Raw genomic sequence first — 13302 nt, forward strand, 5'->3', positions numbered from 1 at the left:
AGGAAGAAAAGTGTTTCTTTTAAAACTATGAAAGGAGGAGGCCACTCTCGTATTTCTTAACAAATCACTGTCATTTCATATAAAAAAGAAATCATGAATCAACCCTAAATAAGTGTCCCTTTATTGTAAAGTGGTATGCAGTAACAGGTTTTAGATTCTGCTGATGTATTTTTCCCCGTGGTTCGTCTTGGGTACAACATTCCTTGGGGGCAAAGAGGGCGCAGCCGCTTTAAAACATGTCTTATGACTGCGTCCACAGGCGAGGCTAATCGGTGACATGTTGCTCTCATGTGATGGCTAACTGGATTTTCAAACCCAAGATGACAATTGAGTGCCTTTACACTGAGTGAAAACAGCTAGTTTCACGGTTAATGCAAATTTGTCTGCCACGAGATCGAGCTCGTATCTCGTGGGTGTGATGTTCGTGTAGCAAATGCCCCCCTTAAGTCAAGTGCAAGCCGGTGAAAGACTGCTTTTTATTCGGCCCGTGGCTCTGAAATATTCCTTAAACAGTAAAGGATTCCACATGGGTTTCCTTCCCTTCACGCCGCATCAAACTCCAACCACGCCAACGCTGAGCGGCAAAGCCAAGCAATTAGTGTCTTTTATCTTCAACCATGGTGACATCACATTCCACACTGGACCCCCAAATCCTTTACAACCAATTTCGACTTGTGCCTGTTCTCCCTCAAAATAGTCTTTAGACACATGTGGATCCATCACTTCCATCAAATATGTTGCCATGAGCAGAAAGAAAGGAAACTCCTTTTTTTTGTACTATTATACTTGTGATTCTGGGTTTCCGTGATAAGTTACACGGAATTGTCGCTGCAGTGGAACACATTTGCTGTGATCTCCTTTTTCGCTAAGCTGCGGGTCAGGAGACCTGGCCCATGTGACTGCAGCACAAAAAGGTGAGTGTAAGTGGAATATTGAAAAGAGTCCACGAGGAGAGTGACATTATTTCAAAAGATATTTGCAGTTTTCATTTTTTTTAAATTCCAAGTCCAAAAATGTTCATATTCTTTCTCAATACATGCATATCCAATTTGCGACATTGATAGTTGATTACAACGCCCTAAATTGGTGATTCGCAACCACTGTGCTGAAATTATCCAATTTCACTATCTTTGGTCCAACAAAAGAAGACATATTTGCAACAGATAACGAATACTTGTTCATCTATCTATGCCAGCGACATATCGTGACAGGCAGAGCAATTCAATGGTCTTGCACATGATGTCGGAAGGTACAATTACCTTAATAATAGTATATACTGTAGATAAGTGTATCCACCCCTTTTGCCATTCATACAACAGAAATATAGCTTTTGTATTTAACTACACAGGTCCACATTTCACACAAAGTAAATCTGTTAGTAAATTGAGACGAGCGAGAGTAATCGTTATTTCAGTATCTTTTGTGACCGTTTTTTGTGGTGGTGTGCAATAAAATGTTTCTAATGTAGATTTTGGGTCTCGGTTCAATCAGTGCTAGGAAACATGGCCCTATATTATGTTATGTTCCCATAATCCTTTTAAAAGGTGCAAAAGGTTCCAGCCTTGTGTAACATTCTTGCGTTGGGTATGAGTACTTTTGGTTTTCGCTATCATTTCCCAATTGCACAAAAAAAGTGACATTTCATCCCACCCACAATGGTCCATTATTTTATTGTTGGCTGTTTCCTAACTGCCGCATGTTTGGAATGAATGTTGTTTATTGTGCCGAGGCTTGTCGTAATTCTTGTTAATTTTCCCCGTGTGACACAATGTGATCCGCCAGTATATCCAAATCTTCAAGGTTTTTCGTTAAGCGCTCGGAGGCACCTCGAGCGAGGCAGCTGCGTGGGGTTTTCATTGCTGTGCTTAATGAGTTTAAGTACGCTGAAACAACTGCGTCACGTCGGCCAAAACCCTCTGAAAATGTGTTTGTTTTCTTCTTCTATAATTAACAGCGTCCCCCAGAGCTACACCGAAAAGTGTCTAGTTAGGGACATTTGAATTTGTCTTCTCGAGTTCCCAGACTTCTTTTTTCCCCACTCTGACTCATAGTGCTCAACCATAAAAGGAGTGCTGGTGCGACCATTTCACATAAGGTTTTAAAACCTCTCTGACTTTGTGTTTGCTAACATCCAGCTCAGCTAATGCCTTCGCCTGCTTATTTAAGTAAGTGCCACAAAGCCCTTGAGAACGTGAAATAGTCTTAATTGCCAGTTCTTATGTGACAAGCAGGGTTCTTTTTCACACACATTTAGACTCGAATTTTGTCAACACCTTGTGCATATACAAACAAATAAGCTCTATCTTTTCCTCCACCAGAACATGGTGGAAATAGAGATTAACTGCAATTAGTATTGACTGACCTTGCTCCCAGCTGGAGAGCAGTCATGTCTTAACAAGGCGGCCTTCAAAAGAATGGCTGCGTCCAATTCTCTCAATTATGCAAATTTGGGTTGAAATCAAAGTAGCTGGAAATGATGGTTGGTGGGTTTCGGGGGTGCTTGTTTTCATATGAAAAGTCTGCAAGCATCAACTTGTTGCGGCGCACGAACTTCTTCTTCTTCAGCACTGCTGCAAGGGCAACGGCAAGAAAAAGAGTTTGAACAAATTGGGAGATTAGGGGCCGCTTATCAAAGTAGATTTATTGTGCCTTGTTCAAGCGGTGGGTGAAAATACCCTGTAGGCATGGAGAAGGGGGTCATGGGACTCCCAAAAGGATTACCTTGAACTGGAGTCATGAGACTGGGCCGAACAAAGAGCCCGCTCACATGCTCATCATATTAGCTGGCCCTCATAAAGTGAACAAGTGTCATGTCCTGTGGGATTCAGTGAGACTCCAGCAGCAACAGCAGCAGCAGCAGCAGCAGCAGCAGCTCTCCAACTTTTCACCTTAGCTTCTTAGAGAGGCGACTCTGCACGCTCGGACCAAAGGTTTTTATGTAAGTGGAGCTTCTGCAATGCTTTGAAACTTACATTTTATAGCAAAACTTCTTTAATGTAAATGCGACCTCGTGGCAAAGGTAAAAAAGGGGATTTATTTGTGGATGAGCAACAGGTTTATTTATCAAATCATCCACTATGACAGACAAAAAATATTAATATGTTGTTGCAAATGATTGCAATAATTTTTTTTTTTTTTTTTAATTTGGTTCAAAATGTCAACTTGAAGGGATTGTTTTTCAGCTACTAAACATTAATGACATTGTTGGGATTTAAAAAAAAAAAAAACTGTCAGAAAATAGTTAACCGATAACTAACTAACCAACCATCTATATACTGCACATACCTACACTGTTGTGATCTATTAATATAATTATTAACATTGCAATATTCATCAATCAATCAATCAATTCATCATAGATGATGGGGGGAAAAGTAGTAAACAACTATTATTATAACAGTCTACATTCATTGCCTAAGATATTTTGCAGGGATCAAAACAGAGAACAGTGGCAGCTCTCGTGATAGAAAATCACAAGGCATCCGTAAGAATCCATTAGTTGTGTCTTTTAGTCACACTCATATGATCTTAAATCGAAAGGCCAAAAAAATAACAATATAGTGCAGGAAAAGTGTTGGAGCTGGTGAAGCAATGAAAACAATGTTACTGTTTTTCAACTGTTTTCACTGCCGCTGCCAACGCTTTCCTGGAAAGCGGAGCTCCAATTGCTCTACTTTTAATTAGTCATTCACGCTTGACAATAGCACAGAAATTTTGCGCTCAACTCAGGTTATTTTTTGCTCCAAGTTGGAAGCGCATCAGAGGAGAAGCAGTTTTTGAACGCAGCGTGTGGCCGACTGCTTTTGTGTGATGATGTTCGGTGGCTGCTTCTACTGTGACAAAAAAAAAAAAGTGACCCAAACACTTTGTCTTTTTCTTTCTTTTATCTTCTCAGGCACAGCGGGTTTGGATTGAAAGGACGTTTCTGAAAAGAGAATGCATTCACATCTTTCCCACTAAGGACACCACCAGGTAATACTGGTCTTCTAAATATGTATGGTCAGTTTGTAATTAGAAAAAGATTTTGAAACACACAATAGACCTTCACCTTCACCACGGGAAAACTGAAAACTGGACTAGCCCTGTTTGTACGCTAATCTCGGGGTGTAGACCTAACTAGCCCAGAATACGATATACCTAAACTTCGGTGTATAACTGGACAAGCCCACAATACACCCTAACTGTATGGTAAACAGTGGAGTAGCCATGAATATGCTGTACCTTAATCATGGGCTAAAAAATAGGAATATAGTAACAATAACCCTAGGTTCTAAACTAAACGAGCCCAAAATATACCCCAACCTTCCCTGTGTTAAAACCTACTCTATCCCCAAAATACCCTAAAACTAACCATGGACAAACCCAGAATAAAGAATCTCCTAATCCAACTCCACTGTCTAAACTCGACTAGTCAAGAATATACCATAAGACCAACTAACTAACCCCTTTGCATCCCATTTGCCATATGACTGAGAATGAGTCTTGTCATGCATTCTTTTTAGATGTTCTTGCGGTCAGCTGACAACACAACACGTGGCCATCCCACCCGGCGCCAACTCCCTGGAGGAGGCCCACCAGCTCGTGCAGATCGACACCCCCAGAGACAAATGGAGCGTGATCAAGCACACCAGGACCTACCCGACGGATTCTTTCGGCGTGATTGAGTTCCAGGGTGGAGGTTTCATCAACAAGGCCATGGTGAGCAGAATTGACTCCTAAGTGAAACGTACCAATGCAATGAGTGTCGTGAATCTCATTTGCCTTCCCGTCTTCTCCACTCCAGTACATCCGAGTCTCCTATGACACCAAACCTGACAACCTGCTGCATCTGATGGTGAAGGACTGGCAGCTGGAGCTGCCCACGTTACTCATCTCCGTGCACGGAGGCCTCCAAAACTTCGACCTCCAGCCCAAACTCAAGCAGGTTTTCGGCAAAGGCCTGATTAAAGCGGCCGTCACCACGGGCGCTTGGATCTTCACAGGCGGAGTCAACACAGGTGAGGACGCCGACTACGACAGCCCGGGATAATTTGTTTACTGTTCACTTAACAAATAACTATTAGTGACATTAGAAGATTAGCCCTGCACTCAACTGTTATTACATAATGGTTCTTCTGAAATGTCCTGGCTGGGTGGGGGGGGGGGGGGGGGGCCTGACCCATTGTGACAGGTTTAAACATTATAATAAAGAGCTTTTTGGAGGGTAAGCTGGGTGAGGATGTGATGATGCAAATATTACTGTGTTTCCCATCCATCCATTTCTACACCACCTTTACAGAGGTGCCCCCTGGGAAATGATCCTTTTTCATTTAATTGGTCCAAAAATTCTCATTTATTAACTACAAATAATGTATCTTTGGTCATCTCTTTATGCCAATGATGTATAGTGACAGGCAGAACAAATAAATACTCTTCCACTAAATGTCAGATGGCTATTCGTACAACAGAACAATAGCTTTGTGTTCAATTAAACGGGCCCAGATTTCACACTAAATACATTTGTGAGTAAACTGAGACAAGATCATCATTATATCACTCTGTATACTTTTTGTTACATTTTTGTTTTTTTATTTGGGGCAACAATGTGTTTATCTTAGGTGTGATCCGTCATGTGGGAGATGCCTTAAAGGACCATTCCTCCAAGTCACGGGGGAAAGTGTGCGCAATAGGAATCGCCCCGTGGGGCATCCTGCAGAACAAAGAGGACCTCATTGGGAAAGATGTGAGCATCCAAAGCCAAAATTCATGAGGAAAGGAGGCCCTTCAATGGAAAAAGAAGCTGATGAGAACTTCTCCTTCCAGGTGACCAGACCCTACCAGACGATGGCCAACCCGCTAAGCAAGCTGGCTGTGCTCAACAACAGCCACTCGCATTTCATCCTGACCGACAACGGCACCTGCGGCAAGTACGGCTCTGAGGTCAAACTACGGCGGCTGCTGGAGAAGCACATCTCGCTGCAGAAGATCAACACCCGTAAGTGACGCCAGACACATTGTGGGGAGACTACCGGGGGCTTCAACTTTCATGACGCCTTTCAGGACGAGTTTCCTATGTGACCCATGGGCTTCCCTTTGTCATCCTATGCCTGGAGCTCAGATAAGGCAGGGACAGCAAAGGGATGCTCAGCTGTCACCACAGACTTCGCTCGCTCCCTCTTCTGGCATTTTATGCGCTCTCACATCCACATCCCACTCTCAGCCATGTGGTGTACTTAAAAGTTCAAGTTGAAAAAGAAATTCAAAATAAAAATATTGACGATTTCTGGTGTGTTTTACAGGTCTGGGCCAGGGTGTCCCACTGGTGTGTTTGATAGTGGAAGGAGGTCCGAACATTATCTCCATCGCACTGGAGAGTCTGCGAGATGAGCCTCCGATTCCGGTGGTGGTGTGCGATGGCAGCGGGCGCGCCTCTGACATCATTTCTTTTGCGCACAAGTTCTCAGAAGACGGAGGGTGAGCTTTTAGACCTGAGGGCATCACACTTGTTTTCATCCAAATGTACTTATGGTTGCTTGTAGGGTACAGTTACGTATAATGGTGAAATCACATAATGTATTTACAGTAACATGCTAAAATCAGCCCATCAGTGTAGGTAAAGATATGCTCAGCAATTATATATTATTTTATATCTACTATATATATATATATATATATATATATATTGATTTAAAAAAAAAACAGTTCGGTGATAAAGAGATAAAGAAAGATTTTTTTTTTAGGATTTTGGGGTGACCAGCGGCCCTGTATCCTACTAAACTAGATCTGCCCATGTACTGAACAGCAGCAGAATCCCATCTCAAATTTCAGAACCAAAACGAGCAATCTGAACTAAGATGACCTCGACGAGGAGAGGAAAGTGGAGCAAACAATCACAATTTGCACTATTTGCTGCTGTAATTGAATTATCTTCATTCTTTGGGGAATTATGAATATACATTTGATTCTTGTATTGTTGTAAAATGTACACATTTGTATAATGTATGTAATGTATTACTATTACTATCCCTACTAGTAGTACGAGTAATAATACTAGTATTTGTACTAGTGGTAGTACTAGTAGTAGAAGAAAGGGCATCACACCCAAGCAGGCAAACCGCTCGGCCCGTGTGAATTATTAATTTTAGTATATAGTGTGGCCCGCAACAACATGGATGTTGGGCCACAAGTGGCCCCCGGGCCATAGTCTGGACTCCACTGTAATACAGTTAGGAACAACATTCCAAAGAACTGCGTTTGTCTAAACAGGGACAGCTTTGATGACAATGAAATTGAAACAGCCCAAATCTTTTATTTTTAGAATAGTGCAGCATTTTAGTTTGTCTTCTATTTAGGAAATAGAGGAAGTACAAAAGTAACAGTTTGAACAGTTTGAATTATTGTGCAATAAAAATAACATTTGTCATTGCTTTGGCTCCATCTGAAGAGTCTGGGAGAGTCTGCAAGGTTTTTGGGTTGGTTCCCAACCAGTATGTTCTGTGTGGGAACCCTAATAATTGCCCCATCAGATTACATAATTGCCCTTCCATTTGATTATTAGCATTTTTATGGCTAGTTTTCGAAAGACATCAAGAGAAATTTGTGGCAAGCTTCTGCAAGCCACATAAAATGACCTGGAGGGCCAAATCTGGCCTGCAGGCCTTGAGATTGATGTGTGATTTACACATATCCCCTGAACTGTTATTAGATCGTCACGCGTACACCTCAAAACTTGAATAAACTCCTCCAGGCTTGTCAACGACGACGTGCGAGACCAACTCCTGGTGACCATTCAGAAGACGTTCAACTACACCAAAAGCCAGTCGCAGCAAATCCTCCTCATGGTGATGGAGTGCATGAAGAAGAGAGAACTGGTAAGTAAGGGAAATAACTGTTAAAAACCAACGGAATGTCTTTACTACACCATTTGAAAGTGATTTGTGCCTCAATAAACATGTATGTCAAGCATTTGGTCTCCATGCTCATTCATCCGCTCACGTTGTTTTTTTTTTTTTTTTTTTTCAATTAACATATTGAATCAATATAATCCTCGCCACCCACTTGTCATTTCCCCTCCCCAGTGTGTTCATGTGTGGAATGTGGAATAATCTGCAGTTTTATCATCATCCTCATGCATCAAGCCAAAGGTTGCAAAGTGGCGACCCTCAGTGTCACTGCACTGTGAAGATGTGCACAAAGTGCTAAAAGAGAGTGCTTTAATCGCAAAAGTGTTTCTCCAAAGTGTCCGCTTGTTGAATCAATGAAGGCGCATCATTTGGAATAAAGCGATGTGATTAGTTTAATCCGCACACTCCATACATTTGGACGGGAAAGATCCGAGCACACGACTTTGCACTGACTCTTGCCTCATCCAGTTACAGTAAGCATACACTACACGACACAGATGGAAGATCCATCGCTATAATCCTCCATCGGGTTCCTCTCAACCCAGAGTGCTGTCACACTCTATCACCAGAGAACCTGCAACCTCTAACCCTCGTGTATTAGACCGCCTAATGCCCTCACACACCCAGATAAGCAATTTAAACGGACTTTTTTTTTTTAACCCATACAGATCATGATCACCGCAACAAGCACTTTTTTTTCCCCCCCCATAACATTTAATTGCGAACCAGACAATGTGACACAATTTAAAAGTTGAGCTTTTTATGCTCTTAGTTTAAAAGTGTCATGACCCACACGTGAATCACTGTCTAGTTCTGTAGCATAATCTCTTCATCCTAACTTCATCCCTAGTGAGCAGCTGGCAAAAAAAAATAAAAAATATATATTTAAAAAAATAGACACTATCACAAAACACTATCACTCAGCAACATTCACGTCCCCCACCCCCAGAAGAAACTATTCACCACAAGACAATGGTTGCCTTACAACATTCGCCAACATTTTCCACCTCCATACCAACCTCGAGGATGTTGCTGTCATGCCAGCCTAATCCCATTAACCCCAAATGCACGTATGATCGACAGCGTCTGTCTAATTTCACGTGACACCGTCAAGTCCGTTCCGAGGCAAATAGTCTTTTGTCTAAATTGGCTGCTTGTGCTCCAAAGGTCAAGTGCAGGGCACTAAGTGGTGACAAACAATGCTCCCATCACACGTCCGAGGCCACGTGTGCTTGTTTGCACGCGTTCCATTTAGGGTGGCAAAATTCAATAAAAATGATCCACAGTTCTTTGCAAAAGTCTCAGTCAGACACAATTAGCTTGGTTGGTTGTTGTAATGACCCTATATAACTAGAATTCAACGCTCATAAGCTCAAGATCAGACTGCTTGAACAGTTAACAAGTGAAGTGAAAAACATTTGTTGAGTGTCACATTTGAGTTTGCTCATCTGTACATTTTAGCAGACTGCTTCCTGTTTCATTGAGGATGTTAAAACGACAGAGGGTGCCATTATAATTCTGGTTCATTTCCATGAATGCCTCAGTTACTCAAAAGGTAAAAATAAATGATTGTATCTGCACCTTTATCCAGATCCTCAAGAACTTGTAGCGAGCTCTTCCTTGGACCATGCACCACACCTCCAACAAGTTTTTCAGAAATTGTTTTTGTGTGTGTTTTTTTTTTTTTTTTTTTTACATACTCTTTTCAACTGTGTCTGTCCTGTTATTTGCTCTCTTAATATGACAAAATGTTTGCAGTGAAAATGGTCATGAAAACATTAAACTTGGTTTGATAAAAGCTTAATTTAGTCAGGTAGTTCAATTCAAAAAGTGAAACTCCTAGAGATGAAAGTACACACTCAGAGGGAAATATTTCATGATTTGTTTTAATATAGTGTATATTTATATTTTTGATGATTATAGATTACAGCAAATGAAAACCCCAAATCCACCACCTCTAGAAACTAGAATATTACGTAACAGTCAAGAAACAACGGAATGATCTTTAATGTTGAAATTTGGCAGGAATTTGCCCTCTGAAAAGTACGTATTTAATGAATCTATATAATCTTTGAGTACTGCAATGTACTTTACCATATTCCAATTTATTGAGATGTACCTGTATCCATTTTATATATATTCGATGGGGCAGCGCGTTGTTTTAATGGTTTGTACAGCTGCCTCACAATCAAGACGTTCTGGGGTCACGTCTCATCTCCGACCTTCTTGTGTGGAGTTTGCATCTTCACCACGTGCTTGCAAGGGTTTTCTCTGGCTACTTCAACTTCCTCCCACATCTCCAAAATATGCATATTAGGTTAACTGAAGACTCTAAAGTGCCACTTGGTAACCCCAATTCCATTCATTTTAATGTCATCGCATCCTGCATTCCTCACAACGTCCATCATTTTTTTTTTTTCAAATTGTCTTTGTTTCTTCCTCACAAATAGATCACCGTTTTTCGAATGGGTTCTGAGGGTCAGCAAGATATAGAAATGGCCATTCTTACGGCCTTGTTAAAAGGTACTATCACAACCAAAACATCAGTGCATGGAGTTCTGCGGCAGCACGCTACACACTGCCTTGACCTTTTCTTACATCTGTACCCCTTTTTGTTTGTGTCTCATCAGGCACGAATGCTTCAGCGGCCGACCAGCTCAGTTTGGCTCTGGCCTGGAACCGAGTGGACATTGCGCGCAATCACATCTTTGTCTACGGACATAATTTACCGGTGAGTGGTGCACGGCTCACAGTATGTGTCAAGTCATCATTCCACATCAATGCATTACAATGTTAAAAGTGTCAACTACAAATGTGGGAAAATATTTTTGGTGGAGAAAGAAAAGAAATAATTCTATACAATGAAAAATAGAAAACAAAAAATGTTTTATTATTATTATGATTGTTTTATAATGACTCTAAATTGTCTGTAGGTGTGAATGTGGGCCCGTAATGTTCTCTGCACTCACTGGTAACAGTGTTCGGGATCTGTCAACAAATTACAGAACAAACAATAAAAGCGTAATTGTCAATCTTCTCCAATCTCTTGCAATCAATCCCCCATATACACTGAGGTGTAACTTATCATTTTAAATAATTGCCATCAAAACGTTAGCCATAGTTTTCACCTGAACATTGTTACATTGACAACATGACTAAGTAATTTGACTGTCTTATCCGTACACAATGGCACACTTCTGATGGCACTGACATGTTCATCGAAGCAAATATTTAGTTTTGAGAGGTCAACAAAGGATTTACATCTTTTATCATCTATCTTTTCGCATGGTCAGCCTGCCGGTGCAATCGCGAGCACGACGACCGCGCTGATCCTGTCCCAGGAGAAGCAGAAGAGTCCTGCCAGTGCCCCTCGCAACAAAACCAGAGGCAAGAAGGGGAAGGGCAAAGGAAAAGCTAAGCCTGAACCTCCAGAGGAAACAGATCCACGGAAGTTGGAGCTTATTCGTTGGGTAAAACTGAACTTTAAAAAAAATTGTAATAAAAAAAAAGAAGCACGGACCTCAGATTGTATGATTTATAAATAATAATGAACCTATATTACTATTTGTTTTTATCAGGTAAATTCTCTGGAACAGGCCATGATGGATGCTCTTGTGCTGGACAGAGTGGACTTTGTCAAGCTGCTTCTGGAGAATGGTGTCAATATTCACCACTTCCTCACCATCCCAAGACTGGAGGAGTTGTACAATACGGTGGGAACCGTAATGTTCTCTGCACTCACTGGTAACAGTGTTCGGGGATCTGAGAAGCACTGTAGCAAACATTGTCTTTGCAACAATAATAATGAGTGTGTTCACTTAACCAAATGTTTCTAATTGTGGTCGTAGTTTGCAGAGGGATACAACTACTGGCTATTTTTGACTTGCTTTTTTTCTTCTATTAGAAACTTGGGCCTGCAAACACTCTACATGCTGTAGTTAGAGATGTCAAAAAGGTAAAATAATCTTTTTGCTGGATGTTGGTTATTTCTTTTGAGTAGTTTGTGTGTGTGTGTGTGTGTGTGTGTCTGTGTGTGCGTGTGTGTGTGTAAACTGTGTTATTTCACACGATCTTATTGATTTCTTTGCAGGGAAACCTTCCCCCAGATTACCAGATCACCTTGATTGACATTGGCTTGGTGCTGGAGTACCTCATGGGCGGAGCTTACAGGAGCAAATACACCAGGAAGGCTTTCCGCAACCTCTACAATACTTTGTATGGACTTAAAAGGGTGCGCATGGGCGTAGTGAATAAAGAAATCGTCTCGTTAGTCGTTCAGAGTAATTTGTCTGTTTGATACTGATGACCGTGTGTCCCGTTTTCTCAGCCCAAAGCTCTCAAGCTTCTCGGGATGGAGGTGAGGCATCTTTCTGCGGCCAAACAACATGGATGTTGTAATAAAATGCAAACATGATGGAAGAATATCTCTTATTTTTCACGTTTGTAGGATGATGAACCTCGACCAAAAGGCAAGAAAAAGGCTAAAAAGAAAAAGGAGGAAGAGGTGGACATTGATGTGGATGACCCGGAGGTGTGTCGCTTCAAGTATCCCTTTCACGAGCTGATGCTGTGGGCCGTGCTGATGAAGCGCCAGAAGATGTCGCTCTTCCTTTGGCAGCGTGGAGAAGAGGCCATGGCTAAGGCCCTGGTGGCCTGCAAACTGTTCAAGGCCATGGCCCATGAGTGCTCTGAGAGCGAGCTAGTGGATGACATCTCCCAAGACCTGGAGAACAACTCAAAGTTAGTGTCCTGGTTTGTTTTGAATCTTATAATTCTTCACATGGGCTTCACAGGGAAGTATAGTGAACACCAACTACGTGCTTGCCACAGTGACCCCAAGTATTTAAAGTCCCCCACGCTCGCTATCTCTTCTCCCTCCACCTCTCTCATTCATGCACATACAGTATATTCTGTTTTACTTTAGCTAATCTTCATTCTTCTCATTTCCAGTGCATGCCTCCACCTTTCTAACTCTTCCTCCACCTGCTCCCTGCTTTCACTGGAGATCACAATGTCATCTGCGAACATCATGGTCCACGGGGACTCCAGTCTAACCTCATCTGTCAACCTATCCATCACTGCTGCAAACAGGAAGGGGATCAGTGCTGATCCCTGATGCAGTCCCACCTCCACCTTAAACTCCTCTGTCACACCTACAGGACACCTCACCACTCCATCTCTATCCTTAAACATCCTAACCTGCTGCACATCCTTCCCATCTCTATCCCTCTGTCTGGCCAACCTGGATAGATCTTTTTCTCCTTCTTTAGTGTCCAACCTGCCATACATGTCATCCATCATATTCCTCGTTTGGCATTTGCCACTTGTACCTCCGCCCTACGTCACATCTCCATGTATTCCTTTGTCCACTCCTCAGTCCTCCCAGTGTCCCACTTCTTCTTAGCTAATCTATTTCCTT

General features: G+C 41.9%; 1 protein-coding gene across 2 annotated transcripts in view; it reads left to right on the plus strand.

The window, feature by feature from the left end:
* LOC133402328 (transient receptor potential cation channel subfamily M member 1) overlaps positions 1-13302 on the plus strand; it is a 37036-nt gene that overhangs the window by 7895 nt on the left and 15839 nt on the right. For both annotated transcript variants that reach the window (XM_061675892.1, XM_061675893.1), the window contains exons 3-17: positions 3896-3972; positions 4503-4698; positions 4784-4997; positions 5598-5722; positions 5803-5974; positions 6279-6453; positions 7727-7850; positions 10334-10406; positions 10514-10614; positions 11177-11353; positions 11462-11596; positions 11788-11838; positions 11974-12114; positions 12211-12240; positions 12331-12623. In XM_061675892.1, the coding sequence (XP_061531876.1) occupies positions 3896-3972; positions 4503-4698; positions 4784-4997; positions 5598-5722; positions 5803-5974; positions 6279-6453; positions 7727-7850; positions 10334-10406; positions 10514-10614; positions 11177-11353; positions 11462-11596; positions 11788-11838; positions 11974-12114; positions 12211-12240; positions 12331-12623 (2084 nt within the window). The remainder of the gene's footprint in view (positions 1-3895; positions 3973-4502; positions 4699-4783; positions 4998-5597; positions 5723-5802; positions 5975-6278; positions 6454-7726; positions 7851-10333; positions 10407-10513; positions 10615-11176; positions 11354-11461; positions 11597-11787; positions 11839-11973; positions 12115-12210; positions 12241-12330; positions 12624-13302) is intronic.

The sequence above is a fragment of the Phycodurus eques genome, chromosome 5, assembly GCF_024500275.1.
Source record: "Phycodurus eques isolate BA_2022a chromosome 5, UOR_Pequ_1.1, whole genome shotgun sequence".
Lineage (NCBI taxonomy): Eukaryota > Metazoa > Chordata > Actinopteri > Syngnathiformes > Syngnathidae > Phycodurus > Phycodurus eques.